Source organism: Monodon monoceros, unplaced genomic scaffold (genome assembly GCF_005190385.1).
Source record: "Monodon monoceros isolate NGI ecotype Baffin Bay Population unplaced genomic scaffold, NGI_Narwhal_1 Super_Scaffold_16, whole genome shotgun sequence".
Taxonomy (NCBI): Eukaryota; Metazoa; Chordata; class Mammalia; order Artiodactyla; family Monodontidae; genus Monodon; species Monodon monoceros.
In genome coordinates, this window is record NW_021703772.1 from 72,926,179 (window position 1) to 72,953,118 (window position 26,940).

The 26,940-nt window shown below is 38.0% G+C and overlaps 1 protein-coding gene across 10 annotated transcripts in view; it reads left to right on the forward strand.

Moving 5' to 3' along the window:
* The window catches only part of CCDC148 (coiled-coil domain containing 148), a 408,125-nt gene that overhangs the window by 173,400 nt on the left and 207,785 nt on the right, over positions 1-26,940 (forward strand). For all 10 annotated transcript variants that reach the window (XR_003793865.1, XR_003793866.1, XR_003793868.1 and 7 more), the window contains one exon: positions 26,715-26,855. Coding sequence is in view for 6 of the 10 variants with exons in the window: in XM_029224755.1 (XP_029080588.1) it covers positions 26,715-26,855 (141 nt within the window). In the remaining 4 variants the exon portion in view is untranslated. The remainder of the gene's footprint in view (positions 1-26,714; positions 26,856-26,940) is intronic.

Consider the following 26,940-nt stretch of genomic DNA (forward strand, 5'->3'; position numbering starts at 1 on the left):
GGTATATGCCCAGTAGTGGGATTGGTGGGTCATATGGTAATTCTATTTTTAGTTTTTTAAGGAACCTCCATACTGTTCTCCATAGTGGCCCTATCAATTTACATTCCCACCAACAGTGCAAGAGCATTCCCTTTTCTCCATACCCTCTCCAGCATTTGTTGTTTGTAGATTTTCTGATGATGGCCATTTTGACTGGTGTGAGGTGATACCTCGTTGTAGTTTTGATTTACATTTCTCTAATAATTAGTGATGTTGAGCAGCTTTTCATGTGCCTCTTGGCCATCTGCATGTCTTCTTTGGAGAAATGTCAATTTAGGTCTTCTACCCATTTTTGGATTGGTTTGGTTGTTTTTTTAATATTGAGCTGTGTGAGCTGTTTATATATTTTGGAGCTTAATCCTTTGTCCGTTGATTAGTTTGCAAATATTTTCCCCCATTCTGAGGGTTGTCTTTTCGTCTCGTTTATAGTTTCCTTTGCTGTGCAAAAGCTTTTAAGTTTCATTAGGTTCCATTTGTTTATTTTTGTTTTTATTTCCATTACTCTAGGAGGTGGATCAAAAAAGATCTTGCTGTGATTTATGTCAAAGAGTGTTCTTCCTATGTTTTCCTCTAAGAGTTTTATAGTGTCCAGTCTTACATTTAGGTCTTTAATCCATTTTGAGTTTATTTTTGTGTATGGTGTTAAGGAGTATTCTAATTTCATTCTTTTACATGTAGCTGTCCAGTTTTCCCAGCACCACTTATTGAAGAGACTGTCTTTTCTCCATTATATATCCTTGCCTCCTTTGTCATTGATTAGTTGCCCATAGGTGCATGGGTTTATCTCTGTGCTTTCTATCCTGTTCCATTGATCTGTATTTCTGTTTTTGTGCCATATTGTCTTGATTACTGAAGCTTGGTAGTATAGTCTGAAGTCAGGGAGTCTTGATTCCTTCAGCTCCGTTTTTTTCCCTCAAGATTGCTTAGGCTATTTGGGGTCTTTTGTGTTTCCATACAAATTGTGAAATTTTTTGTTCTGTGAAAAATGCCATTGGTAGTTTGATAGGGATTGCACTGAATCTGTATATGACTCTGGGTAGTATAGTCATTTTCACAATATTGATTCTTACAATCCAAGAACATAGTATATCTCTCCATCCGTTTGTGTCATCTTTGATTTCTTTCATCAGTGTCTTATAGTTTTCTGAGTTACAGGTCCTTTACCTCCTTAGGTAGGTTTATTCCTAGGTATTTTATTCTTTTTGTTGCAGTGGTGAATGGGAGTGTTTCCTTAATTTCTCTCTCTGATCTTTTGTTGTTAGTGTATAGGAATGCAAGAGATTTCTGTGCATTAATTTGTATCCTGCAGCTTTACTAAATTCATTGATTAGCTCTAGTAGTTTTCTGGTGGCAACTTTAGGATTATCTATGTATGGTATCATGTCACCTGCAGTGACAATTTTACTTCTTCCTTTCCAATTCATATTCCTTTTATTTCTTTTTCTTCTCTGATTACCATAGCTAGGACTTCCAAAACTATGTTGAATAATACTGGCAAGAGGGGACATCCTTGTGTTGTTCCTGATCTTACAGGAAATGCTTTCAGTTTTTCACCATTGAAATGATGCTTGCTGTGGGTTTGTCACGTATGGCATTTATTATGTTGAGGTAGGTTCCCTTTATGCCCACTTTCTGGAGATTTTTTATCATAAATCGGTGTTGAATGTTGTCAGAAGCTTTTTCTGCATCTATTGAGATGATCATATGGTTTTTATTCTTCAATTTGTTAATATGGTGTATCACATTGATTGATTTGCATATATTGAAGAATCCTTGCCTCCCTGGGATAAATCCCACTTGATCATGGTGTATGATCCTTTTAATGTGTTGTTGGATTCTGTTTGCTAGTATTTTGTTGACTATTTTTGCATCTATATTCATCTAGTGATATTGGCCTGTAATTTTCTTTTTTTGTAGTATCTTTGTCTGGTTTTGGAATCAGGGTGATGGTGGCCTCATAGAATGAGTTTGGGAGTGTTCCTTCCTCTGCAATGTTTTGGTAGAGTTTGAGAAGGATGGGTGTTAGCTCTTCTCTAAATGTTTGATAGAATTCACCTGTGAAGCCATCTTTCCCTGGACTTCTCTTTGTTGGAAGATTTTTTATCACAGTTTCAATTTCATTACTTGTGATTGGTCTGTTCATATTTTCTATTTCTTCCTGGTTCAGTCTTGGAAGGTTACACCTTTCTAAGAGTTTGTCCATTTCTTCCAGGTTGTCCGTTTTATTGGCATAGAGTTGCTTGTAGTAGTCTTTTTGGATGCTTTGTATTTCTGTGGTGTCCATCCTAACTTCTCCTTTTTCATTTCTAATTTTATTAATTTGAGTCCTCTCCCTGTTTTTCTTTTTATAAATTTATTTATTCATTTATTTATTTTTGACTGTATTTGGTCTTTGTTGCTGAGCGCGGGCTCTCTCTAGTTGTGGCAAGTGGGGGCTACTCTTTGTTGCGGTGCGCGGGCTTCTCATTGCGGTAGCTTCTCTTGTTGAGAAGCACAGGCTCTAGGCACGCGGGCTTCAGTAGGTGTGGAACACATGCTCAGTAGTTGTGGCTTGTGGGCTCTAGAGTGCTGGCTCAGTAGTTGTGGCACATGGGCTTCATTGCTGCGCGTCATGTGGGATCTTCCCGGACCAGGGCTCAAAGCCATGTCCCCTGCACTGGCAGGTGGATTCTTAACCACTGTGCCACCAGGGAAGTCCTCCCTCTTTTTCTTGATGAGTCTGGCTAAAGGTTTGTCAGTTTTGTTTATCTTCTCACAGAACCAGCTTTTAGTTTTATTGATCTTTTTGTTGTTTTCTTTGTTTCTATTTCATTTATTTCTTCTCTGATCTTTATGATTTCTTTCCTTCTGGGTTTCATTTGTTCTAATTTTGGGTTTCGTTTGTTCTTCTTTCTTTTGTTGCTTCAAGTGTAAGGTTAGATTGTTTATTTGCGATTTTTCTTGTTTCTTGAGGTAGGATTGTATTGCTGTAAACTTCCCTCTTAGAACTGCTTTGACTGTATCCCATAGGTTTTGGATCATCGTGTTTTCATTGTCATTTGTCTCTAGGTAGTATTCGATTTCTTTTTTGATTTCTTTAGTGATCTCTTGGTTATTTAGTAACGTATTGTTTAGCGTCCATATGTTTGTGGTTTTTATGTTCTTTTCCCCCTGTAATTCATTTCTAATCTCATAGTGTCGTGGTCAGAAAACATGCTTCATGTGATTTCAATTTTCTTAAATTTACCGAGACTTGATTTGTGACCCAAGATGTGATCTGTCCTGGAGAATGTTCCGTGTGCACTTGAGAAGAAACTGTAATCTGCTGTTTTTGGATGGAATGTCCTATAAATATCAATTACATTTATCTGGTCTGTTGTGTCATTTAAAGCTTGTGTTTCCTTATGAATTTTCTGTCTGGATGATCTGTCCATTGGTGTATGTGAGGTGTTAAAATCCCCAACTATTGTGTTACTGTCTATTTCCTCTTTTATAGCTGTAAACATTTGCCTTATGTATCGGGGTGCTTCTATGTTGTGTGCATATATATTTATAATTATTATATCTTCTTTTTGGATTGATCCCTTGATCATTATGTAGTGTCTTTCTTTGCCTCTTGTAACATTCTTTATTTTAAAGTCTATTTTTTCAGATATGACTATTGCTACTCCAGCTTTCTTTTGATTTCCATTTGCATGGAATATCTTTTTCCATCCCCTCACTTTCAGTCTGTATATGTCCCTAGGTCTGAAGTGGGTCTCTTGTAGACAGCATATATATGGGTCTCATTTTTGTATCCATTCAGCCAGTCTGTTTCTTTTGGTGGGGCATTTAATCCATTTACATTCAAGGTAATTATCGATATGTATGTTCCTATTACCGTTTTCTTAATTGTGTTGGGTTTGTTTTTGTAGGTCCTTTTCTTCTCTTGTGTTTCCCACTTAGAGAAGTTCCTTTAGCATTTGTTGTAGAGCTGGTTTGGTGGTGCTGAATTCTCTTAGCTTTTGCTTGTCTGTAAAGCTTTTGATTTCTCTGTTGAATCTGAGTGAGATCTTACCAGGTAGAGTAATCTTGGTTGTAGGTCCTTTCCCTTCATACTTTAAGTATATTGTGCTACTCCTTTCAGGCTTGTATAGTTTCTGCTGAGAAATCAGGTGTTAATCTTATGAGAGTTCCCTTTTATGTTATTTGTCTTTTTTCCCTTGTTGCTTTTAATAATTTTTCTTCATGTTTAATTTTTGTCAGTTTGATTACTGTGTGTCTCAGTGTGTTTCTTCTTGGGTTTATCCTGCCTGGGACTCTCTGGGCTTCCTGGACTTGGGTGTCTGTTTCATTTCCCATGTTAAGGAAGTTTTTAACTATAATCTGTTTAAATATTTTCTCAGGTCCTTTCTGCCTTCTCCTTCTGGGACCCCTATAATGCAAATGTTGGTGTATTTAATGTTGTCCCAGAGGTCTCTTAGACTGTCCTCATTTCTTTTCATTCTTTTTTCTTTATTCTTTCCATGGCCATGAATTCCACCATTCTGTCTTCTGGGTAACTTCTCCATTCTTCTGCCTCAGTTATTCTGCTATTGATTCCTTCTAGTGTATTTTGCATTTCAGTTATTGTATTATTCATCTCTGCTTGTTTGTTCTTTCATTCTTCTAGGTGTTTGTTCTTTAAGTCTTCTAGGTCTTTGTTAAGCATTTCTTGCATCTTCTTGATCTTTGCCTCCATTCCTTTTCTGAGGTCCTGGATCATCTTCACTATCATTATTCTGAATTCTTTTTCTGGAAGGTTGCCTATCTCCACTTCATTTAGTTGTTTTTCTGGGGTTTTATCTTGTTCCTTCATGTGGTACATAGCCCTCTGCCTTTTCATCTTGTCTGTCTTTCTGTGAATGTGGTTTTTGTTCCACAGGCTGCAGGACTGTAGTTCTTCTTGCTTCTGCTGTCTGCCCTCTAGTGGATGAATCTAAGAGGCTCGATGGGAGGGACTGGTGTTGGGTAAAGCTGACTTGCTCTGGTGGGGAGAGCTCAGTAAAACTGTAATCCACTTGACTGTGGATCAGTGGGGCTGGGTTCCCTTCCTATTGGTTGTTTGGCCTGAGGCAACTCAACACTGGAGCCTACCTGGGCTCTTTGTTGGGGCTAATGACAGACTCTGGGAGTGCTCATGCCAAGGAATACTTCCCAGAACTTCTGCTGCCAGTGTCCTTGTCCCCACGGTGAGCCACAGCCCCCACCCCCTGCCTCTGCAGGAGACCCTCCAACACCGGCAGGTAGGTCTGGTTCAGTGTCCCCTGGGGTCACTGCTCCTTCCCCCCGGGTGCTGATGCACACACCACTTTGTGTGTGCCCTCCAGGAGTGGAGTCTCTGTTTCCCCCAGTCCTGTCAAAGGGCTACAATCAAATCCCGCTAGCCGTCAAAGTCTAATTCTCTGGGAATTCTTCCTCATGTTGCTGGACCCCCAGGTTGTGAAGCCTGATGTGGGGCTTAGAACCTTCACTGCAGTGGCTGGGCTCCTGTGGTATAATTGTTTTCCAGTTTGTGAGTCACCCACCCAGCGGTTATGAGATTTGATTTTATTGTGATTGTGCCCCTCCTGCCATCTCATTGTGGCTTCTCCTTTGTCTTTGGATGTGGGGTATCTTTTTTGGTGAGTTCCAGTGTCTTCCTGTTGACTTTTGCTCAGCAGTTAGTTGTGATTCCGGTGCTCTCGCAAGAGGGAGTGAGTTCACGTCTTCCTACTCCGCCATCTTGAACCAATCTCTCACAGTATTTCATACAGCTGAGAGAAGCCTTCTCGAGTGTTAATGGAAATGCCATTTTGTGTGTCTGAATGGGGTTTCAGCTCACCTAATATAAAACTTTATGTTCAGTCTTAAAGTTGGCTCGGTGGCAGAATGCGGCTGTTTTGAACAGAAACTCAGTAAATTTCTAGTGCCTCATCCTGGCCTGATAAGACTTTTGGAGAGCTTCAAGTCAGATAAATAATTTATAACTAAATATCGCAATTTAACATGTTCATCCTTTTATTTAACTAAGTCAATTTACTTTTTGAAAAAGAGAAATTAGACATTTATTTCTATAAAAAGAGAGCCTGTCAAGGAATCTATATGTATAATGGCAGTTCTTTAATTTTGAAGTGAATAGATGCTCAGGCTCTAAACTTTTTTCGGTACTGGCAAGTACTGCTGATGGGAGTAGGTGGGTGATTCTGTCTGGAACTTCCGTTGCCAGCAAAATGCTCACCAGACTATGCTCAGAGTCATCATGACTGCTTACACTTTCCTAGAGTAATAATCATTTCTCCAGAGATTTTTTTCAGTTTAAAATTTCCTTATCAAGAATCTTTTACAAAATACTTTGAGTAAATATAACGAACAGTAACTCTGACCTCCAGCTGTCATCAAAGGTCTCCAAAGAATATACTTTGATTATAAAATTAGATTGACAGGGATTTTAGAAAAAAAGAGACTTCAAAAGTCAAAGAATTATTAGGCCCCTTTGTTCACATAAATTCCCTAGTATGAAGCCATAGAGAAGTGTTAATATCAGAAAGTTCTTTCTTTCTTTTTTGAGAAAGGAAAAAACTAATTACTACCTAGAAATGAATGGTGTGGCTCTCACTTGTGCATACAGATGCTCTGAATGGAAACCTATTATATTGTCTAAATCTAACAATAAAACAATCATAATTTAGTTATCTTCCTTAATTTTCAAAGTATTTTGAGATACATTTTTCTGTCACCAAAGCTATCTTCTGAGAGAGGACAAATTATTATCCCTAAGCCACGGATAAGAACATTGAGTCACAGAAAATTGGCCTGCCAGAAGTGACGTATTTGGCATTTGATTTAGGACTAGAATTCATTCTGCAGTTTCTTAGCAATGCCATTTCCTAAAGTCTACAGGATCATTTGCAGGGACATAGGAATAAAAGGGGAAATGCTGCCCAGAGGAAGGCAATAAAACATTTCTTGCTCTTTCTTCTTTTCCATGTTCATTTCCCTCCAACACTTACGCCAAGGCAAAGTTAATTGACTTTGTTTGTTCACAGCTGTGCATGCATTCTTTATGGCCACCTAGCTACTAATTTACATAATTCCTATAAGTACATTTGAATCTGTTGACTTGCCCCTTTCTTCCTGAAATCCTCTCATCCTTGCTTCTGAGAATCCTTTCTGTCCAGTTTTTCTTCTAGTCTGTGGCCACTCCTGACACTCACCTGGACTGTAGTCGCAGTGTCCCATATTGATTCCTCTAACACCAGCCATATGACCCTAAATCTGTTTTCCAAACAGCCTCCAGAATAATCTAGCTGAATCAAAACATCTGACCATGTTACTCCTCTGCTTAAAATCCATGAAAGGCTTCCTGTGACCCTTGGCAGTGGTTGTCATTGTCCTCAGACCCAGTGCCTCCTATTTGCAACAAAAATTCTATAATATCTCATTTACTCTCCCAAAATGAAATCCATAGAAAATACAATCAACATGCACACACACACCTTGAAAATAAAATCAATATAGTATCCTAACAATAATGTAAAAGGGAAGTGAAATAAAATAATTTTGTATAACATAATATGTATTTCAGTGTGTACATGTTTGGGTGTAACACCACCAGAAGACACAGTGATCAGATGCTTACGCCCGTGAGTAGAATCACAGTGACTGTGAGGGCTGCAGATGCAGATGCATATGGATGTGTGTATTCACAACTCTGATCCTTTAACAGTATTACTGTCAGTGATGTAATTTTCTAAAATGGCAAAATTTGGTGATATAGTTTATAATATTATCTTTTCATACTTTAATATAAACATGAATCACCTGGAGATCTCCTGAAGCTGCTCATTCTGGGGTAGAGTCTGAGCCTATGCTTTTCTAATGAGCTCCCAGGTGATGCCTATGCTGCTGGTCCATGGATCACAAGTTGAATAGTCAGAGCCTAGACTTCATTTGTATCCAGAGGCTAGTGACATCCAGGGATAGTCCATTAAAATCTTGATGTCCCGTGTAAGACTTCATAAATCCTAGCATGGGGTCATCTGTATATTGGAATAACTGCTCTCCTGGAACTTAGCCATGGAAGCCAGCAACCTTAGGGTCTGAGCCCAGAGCAAGGTCCAGGGAACTGCAGAGAAAACACTGTTTCCTTCTCTGAGAAAGAGCCAGTGACTGAGGTTGGAATCCTCTCCAAGGGACTTGTCATATTTTTCAGGAGGTAGTGGAGCAAGGTAGATCCTGATGAGCCTAAATAGATCCTCTAATTTTATGCCATGTATCTATTCACGTATTCAGGTGCCTGAGACAAACGCATGAGAGGTAATGATGGAGGGATGGTACTGCATCTGAGTCCTTTGAAATAGGTAGTGATGAGCATGACTCATTCCTGTAAGGAACCCAGAATCACTGTGGCACTAAAGACTAGAGGCAATGCAGGACTGGTTAGCACCTCTGGAGTTTGGTAGCTTTGCAAGCACCAGTGATGACATTTAAGAAGAGCCTCTGTAAGAGCTGAGGACTTAGTGGATGCAAAGTAGAGATGGCAGATCCTCCCCCGAGGTCTAAGAGAGAAGCAAATGCCCATCAGACATGTAGTTGTTGGTACACGCTCTGTTAATCCCCAGAAACACTTGGGGACACTTTACAGTGGGCTGAGGAATGCTAATGTGACTTCATTTGTAGTCATAGGTTGAAGAGGTATGGGTACATTGGGGCTATATTGTTAATTATTACTGATAATCATCAAATACCTCCTTCATTGTTGGTCTCTATATACCATGCCTGTTGTCACCATCATGTACACTTTTTTTACCCATCTTCATTTGCTTTTAGGTTGACATCTTCTATGTCAGATCTGTATGACTCTGGCCAAAATTTTCTTCCTGATCTTTATAAAATGCTCGTCTAGGAGCTTGCCAATCTAGAATCATAACTTACAGTGCAGAAAGCAAATCTTCTTAATACTTTTTTCGGAGCCAGCTATTTACTTCTCACATTCTCCAGCCTCTTCCAAAGTCATGACCTTTAATTAGAAGAAAAAATTAATCTCCCTTTTGTGTCTCCAAGGCTTCAATTTGTGATTACAAGTTTTTAAGGTCCAAGAGATACATTTTGGATTTTATTGTTTCATTCTTTCCCAGTGAAAGAGAAGAAGTGTGTGTGTGGGGGGGGGTGTGCCCGATTCTAGGCAAGCTCTCCTTGAACCTTGACTGGATACTCCAGGAAGGTTAATTTCCCAAATGGAACTTGCACTCAGCTGCCCCGTCCTCTGCAGTAAGTACGGCACATCCATCCTGGCACAAGCACTACGTGTTGTACTCTCTGGGGCAGGGCTTCTGCAGCTTCATCAGAAGGTGTGAGTCCACCTTGCCTGGGGAGTTTCATGCCTGATATATAGTTGAGGCATTACAGAGTTCCTCTTTTTTCTTATCTATGTCAAAGATAAGAATTGCCAAAGAATGGGCAGTAGTTGTACTCTTTTTCTTTTTGAATTTCGTTTAAGGATAATTTATTCCATTCATCCAAAAACTATACTTCACCTTCTATAAACCAGAGGTGTAGAAAGGAATTACCAAAGCCTTCTCCTCCATCAAGGAGACCAACTTGCATTTAGGACCCATATATTTGTCTCCATCTCTAGCACATGCTCTGCTTGTCCCTGTGATTGTTCCAAGATCATTCGTAAGTCTCAAGTGGAGCTATAGCTCTTTGTACTTCCCCCAGAAATTTCCCCTATAAATCTTATGAAAACCTCTCGGAATGCTGTATTTAAGATTGTCAGGTAATGTTCATGTCTCCTCAGAGCTCACTGATAATTGGCCCTGCCAGTAACAAGCTGAGCATCAGCCTAGCCTTTTGAACCTGGATAGGGGGAGAGGGAATGGAGAAGAAGAATCAAATAAAACAAAGGATGAATTAATAGAAGTTAATTTACTATAGGGAGGCAAAGAGGATGTAAGATGCCTGAGCTTTCTAATCTGGAGCGTTTAGGGAAATAGAGAAACGAAAAGAACAATTTACTTTTTTTTTTTTCGGTAAGAAGTGGATTTATTTAGAGGGATATACGTTCCATAGACAGAATAAGGTCTGTCTCAAAAGGCGAGAGCGGCCCAGGGCATGGGGACGTCTCGGAAAGTGAGAGGGGCCATGGGAGAAACACACTCCACAGACAGAGTGCGGGCCATCTCAGAAGGCAAGACGAACAATTTACTTCTGTGACAAAATCACTGTGTTTGGTTTTAAGGCATGTTGTTTAAATGAAAGTTATATCCCTAAATGAAAATAGTCAGCAGACAACATTTTATCTGATTTCAGTATAAGGAAATAGATATATTGCAAGCTACTCATATACTGGTGAATGATTATCTAAAAGATTTAGAAGAGTACACATAAAACCCTCGGAATAGCTTATTAACTTTAAAAATCTGCATCGTTAATTCTGTTGGTGAAAGTGAAGGCGATGATGATTATGCTGAAACAGGATAGATCTGTTTCACAAAGGCAGGATGTTGTAAATGTTTACAATGCTTGATTATTGTAAACGCTAAGCAGTTATTTGTATAATTTTCTCTTAAACATTTTAATCTGAAATCACATCCAACCTGAATTGCTCATTTATCCCAGGAGCTTTTTCTCTACCGTTCATCTACCAACATGTCAGCTTTTACCTTTTATGAAAATACTAAGGGTGCTTCCACAATAGGAAAAAGAACACCACACAAAGAGTGCCCATAGATGTAATCAACACATATATGTAATGTATACGTGCCAGAATAACCTGTGCCAGAGAGTTGAGTTATACCTGTATTGTCATCAAGAAAATTGAGAAATCTATCCTTCTGAATAGACTAGATTTTTTCTGCTTGCTAACAAAAGCTACTTTTGTATGCACAACCAGAAAAGTGATATCTGTTGTCAAACATGATAATAATAATACAAACCTTTACAAGATCCCAAGTTTACCTATTAATAGTTCCCTCTATGGACATTTCTTAGAGGTAAGCTTTATTGGAGACACTTGAGTATAGCTTTAGTAACCTAGAGTTATCAGGATCAAGGACACTGTTCCTCGTATAAAATAAAGTAATCCTTTCCTTTGTTATTTGCTTCTGTTCTAAATGACACAAGAGTCACTGTCACTCATGTCCTCTCTCCAGACCTGGTGTGAACCCTTGTACAGAGTAAAGCCCCCTCAAGTAAGAGACTACACCTAGGCAAGCCACCTCAGTAGTTTTCCATGTCACTCCAATGAGGCTCTGTCACAAAATGTGCAAGTAAAATAAGACAATGCAAATTTAAAAATTACTTTAGTGAAGAATAAAAGTTAAATATTAATGTTTTGGGACTTCCCTGTTGGCGCAGTGGTTAAGAATCCACCTGCCATTGTAGGGGACACGGGTTCGAGCCCTGGCATGGGAAGATCCCACATGCCGCAGAGCAACTAAGCCCATGTGCCACAACTACTGAGCCTGCGTTCTAGAGCTCGGAGCCATAACTACTGAGCCCATGTGCCACAACTACTGAAGCCCGCATGCCACAACTACTCAAGCCCGTGCACCTAGAGCCCGTGCTACGCAACAAGAGAAGCCACTGCAATGAGAAGCCCATGCACCGCAACGAAGAGCAGCCTCCTCTCACCGCAGCTAGAGAAAGTCTGCGCGCAGCAACGAAGACCCAACGCAGCCAAAAATAAATTGATTAATTTTAAAAAATAGAAAAAATATTTTAAAAACTGAAAATAAGTATTAATGTTTAACAAGTTGACATTAATAGTTTATTGTTTTCAATAAATTTAAAATACTGTCTTCATATATCTCCTTAAGGTTCTAATTGAAGAGACATTTAAGTATTAAAAATCCAACAGTTTAGTCATATAACTTTGCAGTCTTATATCTCATGCTAGAAGACATGCCTAAATATAGTACTCACCAAAGAGGAAAAAAAAGTGTCCTTTATGGAGAGTAGCAGCATAGGTTCTGCTCTGTTCTGTTATTTACTTCCCCTTTGAGCTGAGATACTTTCCAAAGGTGACTTAGCCTGTATACCACCTAAGGCAGGAACCAAGATAAGGGCTTGTGTGCAGGTAATTTATTTTGGAAAGTGACCTCAAGGAAGAAGAGTAGGGGCTTTGAAGGAGTCAAACAAGAAAGGAGGGAAAGCCATGCCTAGGATATATTATTATTTTGCTGATCACCACTGTGGGCAACATAATGTTAGTCTGTGTTCATTTCTACTGAGGAATCCTGTGAGGCACCATAGAGAAAATGTCTTAGAACTATTCTTCCAAGGAATGGAACTATCCTTCCAAGGGGAGGAGTATGTATTCACCAGCTTCAATTCACCATTGGTCAAGAGTTGTCCATTAGAGTGTAAACTTTCTTGCCTTTCTAGGTTTACACATGCATCAGAACGAGAAGGTTTTTACACATATTTCACATGTGGGGTGGGGACAGAGAAGCCATGGGGCAGAAAGTGTGAGATACATGGTGGAAGTGAGGTGAGGTTGAGCTGCTTTCAGGTCCTACCTGTGAGCAGCTGGTTGCCACAACAACAGCTACAGTCAAATGGTTGGCCAAGAGGGTATGAGGTGGGACAGAGGAATGTCTGATAATAGCAACTAATAAAGAAGAGTGAAGAAAAAATGATTTAGAAGAGGTCAGGCAAACTGAAACCACAATGATAAACTGCTACACTTCTGTTAGAATGGCTTCAACCACTCCTACTCCCCCCCAAAACCTGACTATCCAGAAATCTGACAATATCAAGCTCCAGTGAGAACGTGAAGCAACTGGAACTCTCATACATTACTGACGGAACTGCAGGATGGTACAGCCACTTTGGAAAAATAGTTTGACAATTATAAAGTTAAACTTACGCTTAACCATATGACTCAGCAATCCTACTGCGTATGTATCTGAATGAAATGAAAACTTATGTTTATACAAAAACCTGCAGCAAATGTTTATAAACAGCTTAATTGTAATCGCCAAAAACTGTAAACAACCCAAATGTCCTAAAACTAGTGGGTGGATAAACAATCTGTGGTGCATCCACGCAACAGAATGTTTCCCAACAACACAAAGGAATCAACTTCTATACGTGCAACAACATGGGTGAATCTCAGGTGCGTTATGCTAAGTGAAAGAAGCCAAGCCCAAAGACTACTGCTGTATAATCCCTTTTATATAAAACTGGAAAAGGCAAAACTTACAGGGTCAAGAGACAGTAAACAGGCCTGAAGCCACTGCATAACGAGTGAAGGACTGACCAGCCTAGGAGAAGAGGCAGGTTAAAGTATTTTTCAGTTAAAGCTGAAGCTGTTCTGCTTATATGAAAGCAAAATTTAGTTCTTTCAGACGTCAGTGAAGATCTTGTTTTCCTATTATTAATACTTTGTTATCAACTGGGGAAAATGGCACAAGTCTCTTATGTCCTATTTAGTTCTAATACTATTATGTATTTACTAAATAAGCTGTGGGCTGAGAATAGATGTAAAAAGCTGAAATAAGTCTTTGCTCTAAAAGAGGTCCCTTGCCTGATAGAGGAGGCAACTTTAAAATAAATGATTTCAATTTAGTGAGATTAATTTTATAGTAATTCTATTAATTCACTTGGATACATACCAGTAGGACTGGTGAGTCATATGGTTATGTCCTAGAGGTGGTGGTGACACCAAAGATAATTGTCTTATCGTGACTGGATCCAGGAAGGCTTTCCAGAGAAAGAGATGCTTGAGCTAAGACTGGAAATGTGAATAACAATTTCCTACTAAAACAAGAGTTGGGTCGGGGATCAGGGTATTTCAGAAGTAGGAAAGATTATTCAAAGGCATGGGGAACTAAAACAGCATGGCATGTTTGAAGAATTGCATGTAGTTTGTTATAGGTGCAAGTAGTATGGTTTGGGTATAGGGAGGGTAAAGAAAGAATATTCTTTGATAGATAATGGGGGAAATGTTATGTCATGCTAAGAGTTTGAATTCTATCTGGTAGATGAGAAGTTGAAAACTGATAGCCTAAATATGAAATTGGGGCTTCATATATTTGTTTTTTAAAATGTGGGTATTTTCAACATTAAAATATTGGAAAATGTGCATACAAATCCAGACTTCCAGATTCTCTTGAAAAATTGGAATATCTGGTTACCTGGACCCTGCATTTCTATGTGGCAACAACTGGTGAGAGTCAAAAGCAACTGCCTTCCTTAGGTGCCTTTGGGTGGAGCATGTGCCTGTCCATCTGGGTCCAGTCCCTACTACCACTTGGGTGTCTTACACCCAGCCCCCTTTCCTTGCTTTTGATATTTGCCTGGCCCCAACAGATATTTGAACTTATGCCTCTGCTGGAGACAATGGGGAACCATTGAAAGGCTTGAGGCAGTGGAGTAATATCAGATTTTTCACTATAAAAGGATTTTTCAGGCATGATGTGGAGGATGGATTGACATGGGATAAATCTGAAAGTGGGGAGTCCAGTTAGGACTAATTCTCAAAGTCTAGGAAAGGATGATGAAAGTTTAACTGAACTTAGTAGCTTTGAGGCTGGAGGTGTCATAAAGGAGTCTAGACATATTAAGGAGGATTTAGTGACAGAATGGGAAGGGTACTGGAGAGAAAGGAGTCTAGAGTGGCTCTTGGCTTGGGCAATGTGGTGATGATCTATGATGCCATCAACCTGGATAGGGAATACAGGTCCTGAAGGAAGGATAGTGATTCTGTCTTTGAATGTATTGCTTTTAGAGGGCTGTGGATTACCCAGCTGGCAGTTGGAAATATGGATCTAGAGCCATGGAATTGGGCGTTGTGACCACATTCATGGTACTGGAGGCCCAATGGGCTGAGTGAAAAGGAAAGAACCGAAAAGGAAAGCCTGGGAACACCAGAGGCAAAACAGTTTTAAATGTAAAAAATCCCCAAGACATTTGCATATAATGATGTATAGAATTATTGGTCAGTTACATTAGCTCTGTAATGACAGATAGGATCTTTTTTCTAGCTGGGAGTAATTATCTATATGCAGGAAACTTGCAATAGAACATAGACTTAAAAGACCAAATTCAAATGTCTAAATCTCCTGGCATAAGTAGCAGTTAGATTCACACCATCATGCTTTATATCTTCTGTTTAATATGTTTTTATGGATTAGGACAGAGTTGTCTCCTTGGCTGAATAGTATATAATTTTTTATAAGGGGTCATAGCTGTTCCTTCAAGAAATGTATACAGAATAAGTAATTAGAAGGTTGGGAAAATTGGAAGAACTTATAAATGAGCTGCAGTGGAGTTGTCATTTAGAAGCAAAACTGGTTTAATCTTGAACATAAAACAAATGAATTCAAAATAATGCAGATTGTTCTAGTTTTTTATCTGCTCAGAACATTCATTTCAGAGGTTTACCAAGACTATGGAAAAGAATAAGATTTCCCATCTCCACGAACATATTGTAATATCAGTATAGCATCCTGCCTCTTTCTTAGTATCTATTTGGAAAAAGTTCAAGGTGACAGGATTTATCATCTTGTGCATGCTCAGGGAATTGATGTCTGTAACTTCCATTAGCATTTTTGGGGATCATCTGAGTGAGCCCCCTTTGCATGCATATAATGGTTCCTTAATTTTTCATCTTACCTTTTATCTTCCCCCTCTCCCTTTTTTCCTATTGCTTTTATTTTTCCCCTAGGAAGATACTGCTTATTTTTTCTGATATGTTCTGACTGTTCTTTCTGCAGGAAGGCATTCAGGCAATACGCATAAATCAATATGCACTATATCTAGTTTGAAATATTTATTGCTGAATAACATACTAAGTGAAGGGGGGTTTTGCTGATCATAATGGAAGTCACTTTATGATTTTTCCCAGTTAATCTTCTTGTGATCTCCACTTCTCTTCTTGGCCCCCCTTTATAAGTAAGATGTAATGAGTTTGTGTGAAGAGATTAAAAGTATTGCCAAGCTCTTTATCTGTTGTTGATTCTGTGCTATATCTAGAAAGAACTGTGTTGATAAGTAAGAAAAGTATTCTCATTGATGGCTTCCTATTTGGGTCCTATGCGTTAGGAGATCCATAAACTGTAATCATTTTTTATCACACCCTATAATCACTTTCCTTAATTTTTGTTCTCAGCAGTGGTCTCCATTTCATAGCTCCAAAATTATCTTATTCTCATAAAAAAAAAAGTCTATTCCAGTGGTTACTGATCTATGAGCATTTCTCTTAAGGTTTTATTCATTAAAATAATAACTCTAAGGGAAAAATATCAGAGATTTGAGGCGTATGGTTATGCTAGTATAAACCTATGAATTTAAAAATAGTTTACTAATACTTATTTACATTATATAATACATATCTCCCTCTTTCTCCCTATAGACAGCATACCATCCTAATTATAGGAAAGGATTCTAGATAAGTCATCCTTTCTGTAATCTATTTCACTTGCATTAATTAGGCAAATGCCTTGTTAGGCAAATGTGCTAAATATTTTATTTGTATTTTATTTTTAACCATAGCTTAAGATAAGAAAGCTCAAATTGCAGAATCAAAAGTGTAGTCATTTCTGGGGTTGGTGGCTTTGTGGAAAATCCCTGATACTGAAATTAAACTTAGGGCTCAGCAGAAAGTTGTCTCAACTTTCTTGCAAGATGTTTGTTAGATCACAGATATCTTTAATAATGACTTTTACAGAGTACCTTTTATGAATTTAGCATTGTAGTTGGTTTTGTAGATTACAAAAAATTGTCTAAACTTTGACCTCAGAATATAAGAAGCATATAATCTAGTTGGGAACTGGGATATGTATGTGAAATGGCTAATTAACAAAACCTTTTTTCTTTCTTTTTTAAAATCTGAGATATAATTGACATAATTTTGTGTTAATTTTAGGCATACAGTATAGTGATTTGAAATATGTATATATTGCACGAAATGATTATCACAATAAGTTTAGGTAACATTCACTACCCCATGTAATTACTATTTTTTTCTCTTGTGATGAGAGCTCTTAAGGTTAACCCTCTCAGCAGTTTTCAAACATACAATACATTATTGTTAACTATAGTCACTATGCTGTACATTATATCCCTAGGACTTATCTTATAACTGGAATTTTGTGCCTTTTGACCCCCTTCACCCATTTTGACACTCCCCACCCCCTGCCACTGTCTCTGGCAACCACCAATCTGTTCTCTGTATCTAAAAGTTTAATTTGGGGTTTGTTTTTTGTTTTAGATTCCACATGTAAGTGAGATCATACAGTATTTGTCTTTCTCTGTCAACTTGTTTCATTTATCATGATGCTCTCAAGGTCTATCCATGTTGTTGGAAATGGCAGGGTTTCCTTCTTTTTTATGGCTGAATAATATTCCATTGTATTTGTGTACCACATTTTCTTTATCCATTCATCTGTCAGTGGACACTTGGGTTGTTTCCACATCTCAGCTATTTTAAATAAAGCTGCAATAAAGTTGGGGGTATAGATATCTTTCAAGATAGTGATTTCATTTCCTTTGGGTAAATACCCAGAAGTGGAATTGCTGGATTGTATGAAAGTTCTATTTTTAATCTTTTGGGAACCTCCATGCTGTTTTCCATAGTGGCTGCACCAATTTACATTCCCACCAACAGTGTACAAGGGTTCCCTTTTCTCCACGTCCTCTCCAACACTCATTAATTCTTATCTTTTTGATGAGAGCCATTCTTATTCATTAACCAAGAAATATTCATTAAGCACCTACTTTGGGTGAGGCACTGTTCCAGGAGTGGGGTTAGAAAGTAAAGAAGGCCAAGTCTCTGCTGTCATGGAGTTTAAGTATAGTGAGAAACAATGATAAGAAAATAAATCAACTGATCAATAATATAATATTTTCCAGTTTTATTGAGAAATAATTGACATACCTCACTGTATAAGTTTAAGGTGTACAGCACGATGGTTTGATTTACATTTATTGGAAATGATGACAATAGCTAAACAATAGGTTTAGCTGTCCATCATCTCATATAGATATAAGAGAAAGAAAAAAATTCTCCTTTTGTTGAGAAATCTTAGGGTAATAATATAATTTTATATAGTGATAAGTGGAATGAAAATAAAGCAAGGTAGTTAAAGAGTGCTTGGATGTCATCTATTTGTAGACACTATCAAGGATGCACATCAGAGATTGGATTGACAAATGGTGGAGAAGTCATTAGGAAGGGGCCCTGAATGACCTTGAAGGACAGATGAGCAGGAGTGAGGGCTTCTTGGGCAAAGGCCAGTGACAGAGATAAACATGGGTGTGTAGCAGTAGAGAAGAGAGGAAGAGACAGGAGGAAGAGGAAGGTCTGGCCTATTTGCTCTGGGGAGTAATAGGAAATAAAGTCATATGCGTGAGGTCAAGTTCACATATGCCTTAAAAGATTGAGTCCTCCTTTGAATAAGGTGATGTCCAAATAAATAAATGGCCATAGGAGCCACTTGAAATGGTGGCAAATGCAAAGCCACTGCTATTAGAATCATGTGTAAGGGAGCAAAAATGTGTGAAAATCCAATAGACAAATATCTACTGAATGGGTTGAATCAAAATGACACTGAAGTCAGGAAAGTCAGCTAGAAAGCAATTGCAGCAATCCAGGAATATAGTAAACATTTGTGTAGCACTTATGCTTTCTTATCTCATTTATTCACCCATTCAGATATATTTATTGAGCATCTATTAGGTGTCAGGTGGTGTGTAAGGCACTGGAGATACCATGGTGAGCCAATCAGATATGGTCCCTTCTTCATGGAGATCACAGTCTAGTGGGGTAACAGACACTGGTAATGTAATCACAGGACTGAATGTCTGATTTCAAACTGTGATAAGTACATTGAAGAAAAAGTAAACAATGTTATGGGAGCATGCAGCTAGAGGGCTTTATCTCCTATAGGGTGGGTGGGTAAGGCTTCCCTGACAGACACTGGAGCTGAAATCTGGGACTAAGTATTGGTTAGGAAAATGTGTGGATGAGGCGAAGAGGAGGGGAGGAGCATTCCAAGCAAAGGAAATGGTATGTTCAACATCCATGTAGCTGGAGGAAATGTGGCTTGTTTAGGGGCTGGATGATGGCCAGGGCTCCTGGAGCAAGAGGGTGAGTCTGTGATTGGTATGAGGTTAGGAGATGGGGCTGCAGACATAGGCAGGGCCAAACCCTAGAGGTCTTGTAGTCCATAGTTCGGAGTTCAGACTTCACCCCAAGAGTGCTGGAAACCACTGAAAGTGTAGGAAGTGAGATAGCGGGGTGGGCAGGGAATGAAACCAGAGTGGATGCAGGATATATCTGGGTAGCTCTAGGATGGGAGCCCTGAAGATAGAATCGAATGTGGGTGCAAGTGATAGTTGGATGCACAGTCTACAGGACTTGGTAATGGATTATATGTGGAGTGTCAGGGACAGACAGTGTCAGGATGATTCCTGAGTTTCTGGCTTGTGCAAATTGATGGTATTTGCACAGCAGTCCTGTAAGGTGTGTGTCATTGTTATCCCATTTTACATTATTCCGGAGTTACAGGTGGTTGAACAATGTACCCCAGGGAATGCTATTAATAAGTCACAGGGGTAGGACTCAAGGTTTCTGACTTCAAAACCTGGGTTCTCTCATCATGCTTCTGGGTTGATTGTATTATAGAAGGAATAAGGACTGTGGCTTAATGATGGCAACACAGTAGCTTTGGTCTTTATATCAGAGAGCCATAGAATCTCAGCATTGGAAGCGATTATAGAGAACATCCTGCTGTGTTTTTCAAGCTTCTTTCACTGTGACCTACAGTGAGAAATGTATTTTACATCACAAATGAATACACACACAACACACACACAGATACATACACACAATGGAAATTAAAATTTCTTGAAACAGCATTACTGTAATGACATGAGATGCCGTCTGATATTTTCTTCCATAAAGAAATGCTAGTTCCCATCCATAAAATTTATTTCATTATCCACTAATGTGTTGTAACCCTTTGTTTGGAAAACCGATTTAGTTTTCATTTTTCAAAGAGGATTTGAGGCCCAGAAATGGGAAATGATTTCCCTAGATCTCATAGCCAGCAGGCAAGTGATTTCCTGACTGTTAACCCCATTTTCTGTCTCCATTATACAATCTGGCTTTGTCAGCTTCGTAAATAAAAGAGACTGATAGATTTGTAACTTTTGTCCCTTAGGAAAAAATATATGTTGATAGTTTTCTACTTATTAACATTTAGTTTGTTTCTTCCTCTGCAAGTCTTGTTTTACACTAAGGTTAAGACCCTCTGGGACCCAATGAAATGAAACTTTGCAAGATTTTATTTGAAAAGAAAAGGACATGAAACAGTCAAGATAATAGTGCATAATCATTGAGATTCTGTAAACGACTGATAAAAAGTCACAGAAAATGGAAAGTAGTTATCAAAGAGAGGTGATAAAAAATGCACTTACGGGGCTTCCCTGGTGGCGCAGTGGTTGGGAGCCCGCCTGCCGATGCGGGGGACGCGGGTTCGTGCCCCGGTCCGGGAGGATCCCACGTGCCGCAGAGCGGCTGGGCCCGTGGGCCATGGCCGCTGAGCCCGCGCGTCCGGAGGCTGTGCTCCGTGACGGGAGAGGCCGCAGCAGTGAGAGGCCCGCGTACCGCAAAATAAATAAAAAATAAATAACGCACTTATGAAGTCACCCAAGAAACCAAGGGACAATTGTGAAACCAAGAGGAAAAGCCAAATCTTTCTGCTAAGCAAAAATGCTAAGAAGAGTATAGAAAGCTTTAATAATGTATGCGAAATCACAGGTACTGTATTTCATGAGTGGAGTTTAAACATAAATGGAACACATTAGATAAAAAAGCTTAGTTAAGTAATATTGAAAAATGGTGGGACATGTGCAAAATTTAATGGAACTATCACACTGTTGAAGATTTAATAAAATGAAAATTTGAAGTTTACTCAGCTGAACTGAATTTAGAAGCTTATAGAAACATTTAAGGAGAAGACAGAAAAGGATTTGCTTGACACTTTTTTGGACACGTCCTCTAACATTGCTAGAAATAGGAATTCATTGTTGAAAATCCTGACAAGGTTTTCTGGATATTTTCCCTGAGGCAATCAGAGGTGGAGCTTGGGAATCCTGGAAACAGCTATAACCAGGAAAGCAAGGATCCGTCATCACAGGGTGGAAGAATCAGAAAATGGTAGCATGTCTGAAGAGGGTACCTTTCAGAGAGAAAGGGGAGAAAGGGAAATACTGTCAATCTAACTGACAGGCATAGTCTCAGAGACTTTTCCATGCATTTACCAACAAGTATTTCTTGAACCCTTACTATGTGCCAGATGCCATGCAAGGCTCTGGAGACAGCCCATGAATAAAACAAATCTGGTCCCTGCCCTTAGGAAGTTTGTAGCCAAGTGTGAGATATAGGCAAATCCCACATGGTTCCATGCTGATGTGTGCTGTAATACAGGAGAGGGACAAGGTGCTAGGGAAGTAGGGAAGTAGGGAAGAGGCAGCTGACCTGAACATGGTAACTTAGGGAAGGCTTCCTGGAGCAAATGATGACTAAGCTTAGGGCTGAGTAGGATAGGGAGAAGTTAGCCAGATGAAGCGTGAAGAAGATAGCTTGCTTGTTTCAAGGATTACTTCACACCATGTGCTTAATGCCTTTATAAAGCATAGGCCCGGCACACAATAAGCCTCATATATGGCAGTTTTTAATATTTTATAATCATCAGTTACAGGCACTGGTCAATGATACTTTTCCCATATAAAACAACACACATGATACAATGGTCCATAAATAATGGCAGATAGAATTCACAATTAATGTTTAATTGTCTGTTATTATTTAACAGGCTTATAAAACACTAACGTTCCTCATTGAATTCATTTTGCTTGAAGAAGACAGTTGCAGAGCATGCCATATTGTGGTCTCTCTATATAAGGAAAATATAAAATAGAATCAGAATATTAGGACTTAAAGAAAGTATAGAACTCACCTGATCCAGTCCTCCCCTTTAACATGCAAGAAAACTAGGTTAGCCATTTGCTCAAAGTAACATTGTTGTCCGTTAGTGGCAGAGAGAAGACAAAAAAGCTGGTATTCTGACCAGCAGTTCAATACTCATTTCCTTTATACTGCATCGCCACTTAGAGTTATTTTCAAAGCTTTCAATTTTGATGTAAAATTGTGTTAATATTGTTGCCTTGATGTTAATTTCCCCTATTGCCTTTGAAGTTTTCATGGGTTTCATTTTGTGTTTTTCTAGTACTTTATTCACCCTGAAAATATGTATGTTAATTAATTTCCCTTGAACCATTTAACTTTTACATTAAGAGCAAGGGATACATGTAATAGTACTAACCATTTTCATTTTAAATCCTTAATTTATTATTTGCAACAGATGAACATATTTTAAACTTCATTTGTTCTCTGTTAGGTTAAGGTTTCATTCAAAGACTGTATTAACTGAAGAACTGGGAAAATGTCCTGTAGTTAATAATCTAAATAATGCTTTCCTTATAATGCGCTCCTGACTGCCACTGTGGTAATGTTCTTTTGTGGTTGCTAAACTTGCATTTGTTTCATGATTTATGGTGTGTGCCCCATTTAAAAAACTACCATAATCTTATCTTTTCTGGAGAATAGGAGAAACATCATTTAGACTTGCAAATGACAAGGAGGGCAATTGGGTAAATTGGATAAACTGGGTTACCTGAGTTTTATTGATCTGGTTATTTTCTTGCTATACTTACCTTTTTAAACAGAAATCTTGACCAGTTATAAGTATTTGCTTATATTTGGCTTCATAAATCATATGACATCACATGTGCAGAGGTCATTCAATGATAATTCCCATAAATTAGTCTTAACTCAAAAGGTGATAAGACTAGTTCCAAAACACAAACTTCTTTCAACTGAAATTTATAGAAATAGTCTCAGTACTTGGAAAGGATGAATGTATGCTATTTTTCTTTACATTAGTTCACTGCATCTCTGGTCTCATTGTCTGAGAACCTTGAGACTACAGTCTTTTATTATACAAATCTCTTTGGACATACATTATATTTTATGGTTTATTTTGTTTTTTTACAAAAATTTTAGTATGGAAAAATGTAAAAACATACAAAATCTATCATTACTCAACTTCAACAATTATCAGCTTATCAGTCAAATACCCTTACGTACTCTCCCATGCCCACTGGATAATAGTTAGCAAATCCCCAAATATCATATCATTTCATATGTATTTCAGTATATATCTCTAAAATTAAAGACTCTTTAAAAAAAATAACCATACTATGATCGTACCTAAAAGCTTTAACAGTTTCCATAATAGTATCAACTAACTAGTCAATATTGAAATATCTCTAATTGTTTCAAGATTTTTTTACATTTGGTTTATTCAAATCAGAAACCAAATATTATCCACATATTGCATTTGGCTGATAATGTTTCTTAAATCTCTTTTAACTCATATATTCCCTTCCTTCTTTTTTCCTTGTAATTTGTTAAATCCTTGAAAGTTTTTCAAATTTCAATTTTGCTGATTGTATTCCCATAGTGTTCTTTAATGTGTTTTTCCATTGACTTAATTTTCTGTAAACTGATAGATAGGTCTAGAGATTTGATCATATTCATTTTCATATTTTGGCAAGAATGGTTCAGGAGAATGTTGTATACTTATACCAGGATGCCAAAATGGCTGCTTGTTTCTCTGTGATGTTAAGATTATTCAGCGTTTTCAACAGTTGTCAGCCTGATCCATCCATTATAACGTTTCCTATCAGCTGTCAAAATGAAGTTTTTAGTAGCAATTGATGATCATGAACGAGGATCCATTATTTCATTATGTGTTGCAATATGGTATATTCTCATGCTATCATTTATTTTTATTTATTTGGTTCCACTTTAAAATGTTATTTTGGTAAATTAAATAGGTACTAATTGAGCACCTATGATGTGCTAGCACTCTGCTAGACAGTATAAGGGGAAAACAAAATATGTATATATCATGGACTCTGCTCTAAATGAAAATAGAAACATTATGCTCAAAATGATTAGAGAACAGTTATCATATGGTAAGTGAAATAAAAGAGAGATGAGTGTGGGTTGGAGAATGTTTCATGGAAAATGTGAGACACGTGGTGGACCAAGAAGCACTTTATGAAATAGGGGGGAACAGAGGGCATTTCAGGTGGGGGAATAGTTTGGGTCACGCCATGAGGCTGAGAACAAGAATGGTGGTATAAGGAAAGGCACAGGAAAAAACCTACCTAGAGATTATACATTAGCTAGGTTAAAGTAGGGCATTGGTTGAAAGTGAGAAAGCCAAATTATTTAGGTCATATTTGGAGAAATTGACATCACCCCATGAGCTTTCTGGTATTGTTCTAAATACATTTGGCACATAGACTTTGGGTGGACTAGGAAATTACAGCAAAGTGGCTTAGGGAAATTCAATAGTCTAGAAGCTGATTTGTTATAAATAAAAGCTCATCTGAGCTTAAGAAATATAAGATTGGTTCAAGTAATAGGTAAAATGTGAAGAATTAGTCATGTTGATAGATGTACATAGTAATAAAAATGGAAACTACAGAGATACTTGTGGTTTCACAGAACAAACAAGATTGTTTGAAAGAAGAGGCAGATGCACAGGGCTTGGTGTGAAGCTATGGCAAAGTTAAAGAAGTTGAGTTTAATTTTGGAAATGTTGTGTTTTGGGTGCACATACATACAGCAAAGTCTTTAAGCATTTGTTAGGATGGGATTGCAGACAAAAATGCAGAGTTGCTATTGTACATTTTAGAGTCAGACCAACAGAAGTGATAGGTTAACTCATAGGAGAGGATGAGCACATCAGATAACGAACAGAGAGAGGCTGAGGTTGAGAAAGGATAGCAATAGAGTTGGGGGTATAGGGTAGACACAAGAAGCAGGAAGAAGAGAAGAAGGTAGTATTCATTGATGGAGAAGCAGGGTAGAACAGTGTTATAGCCGAGGAAGGAAAGAGTTTTAAACATGAAGAGATGGTTGACAGGGTTAAGTACCAACCATGAGGTTAAGGAAAGAGGGACCGAAAACTATCCTTTAGGTATTCAGGAGAGTGATCCCTGGTAGCGCTTGATAGGACACTTGATTTTGATATAGCATGTTGCAGATGGAAGGTGGGTACAGAAAGGAATAGTTGGGAAGTAGGAGGTCAGGACAGAAGGCATAGATGATCTTATTCTAGGAACAGGGTTCAAAACAAGAAGATAAATATGGCCAAGATAAGCAGTAGATGGGGAAACCTAAGTGTACTTGAAAATCAAGGGTCTGAATTTCCTTGGTTATTTTGATACATAGAGCAAAATATATTTTTAGAAAATAAACTTTGAATAATGAAAGTGCAAAAAGAGCTTAACTATTTAGTTATTTTAGCTCATCATATTTCTATGATATTTTATTTATTCAATTTTCACTTTATTTATTACCATAATGAGTCATGCTTATATCAAATATGTAAGGCAAAGAGGTATTAAACTGAGAATGCTAGTTTCTTCCTTTTCCAAAAAAAATTTCTGCATACCTCTCCATCTCCCTCCTCTCTGCTTCGTTAGCTACGTGTGTACATGGAACATGTGTTTGTTTTTATTTTGTTAGTTTCATTGGTTTACTGCTTACAAAGATAATACATGTTTATTGTAAAAATGTCACTTGGCATAGAAAGGCTTAAGGATAAATTTTTAAAATTCCATGAAATGCTACCATTCAGAGATAACAATTATTATTGTTTTGGTAAACCTCCTTCCAAATCTCTTTCTATGTGTAGATACATAGATGATAATTTATATTAATGAGATCATACTATAAATGTGGTTTTGCACCTGCTTTTTTGCATCTAATAATATGTTGTGGATATTTTCTATGTTGATGAATATGGAAATATAGATCCTTTTTCAATGGCAGTCATTGTATGACGATACCATAATTAATTTAAGCTATCTCTTGTTGCCAGACACTTAGACGCTTTCCAGTTTTTCTGTTTAAGCAGAACTGCAGTGAATATTCCTCATGGGTACATTTTTGTGCACTTGTCCAGTTGATTGTCTTCTTTGAATAGCTTCCCCAAAGTGGGGTTGTGGGTCAAAGACTATGCATGTTTTCTCTTGTGATATGTATTTACATATTGCCCAGTGTCCTCTAGAAGTGCTGTGCCAATTATACTTCTACCAGTAACACCTGTCAGTATCCAGAAATTTCTTTTAAATGTCTTAACATTTTTTTCATCTTCATTCAGGCTCATTTTATTCACTTACAAAAATCAGGGTGAAATATATCAGTAGTTCTTAAAAGTTTTAGGATATTAGGACCATTTGAAAACTGTTGACCAGAAACTGGAACTATTGTTCCAGAAAATCACAGCTGTGCAAAAACACAAAACTTTCCCATAGTACTTATGAGAATTCACAGATCCTTTGAAGTCAGTTCACGGACTCTTTAGGATTTCATTCCATGTATCCAAGTGAAGAATCTCTGAATGAGGTGATTTTAAAGTTGCTTTCTCCTTTTAATACTAACACACACACATCTTACACATACATCACACACTCATGTGCACACAGAATTTTAATGTGTACTTGGAAAATCTTTGACAACTGCTAGATTCAGAACCTAGTCTCCTTGTGATCTGTGAAATCACTTGAGTGTGTATAGTTATTGGAATGAATTTCTATTTCAGGTTCGTCAGTGGCGAGCCCACCAGGAAGAGGTAGCAAGACTGGAAATGGAAATTTCTGCCAGAAGGAGAGAAAAGGAAGAGGAGAAAGAGAAACAGTGGAAGAAGAAGGAATTGTTACAAAGAGAAGAGAAGAAAAAAAAAGTATTTATACTGTTGCTGTGAATGTGTGAATGAATGTTTAATTGCCTGATTGAGATTTGATTGACCTTGGTGTTTGGCATGGAAT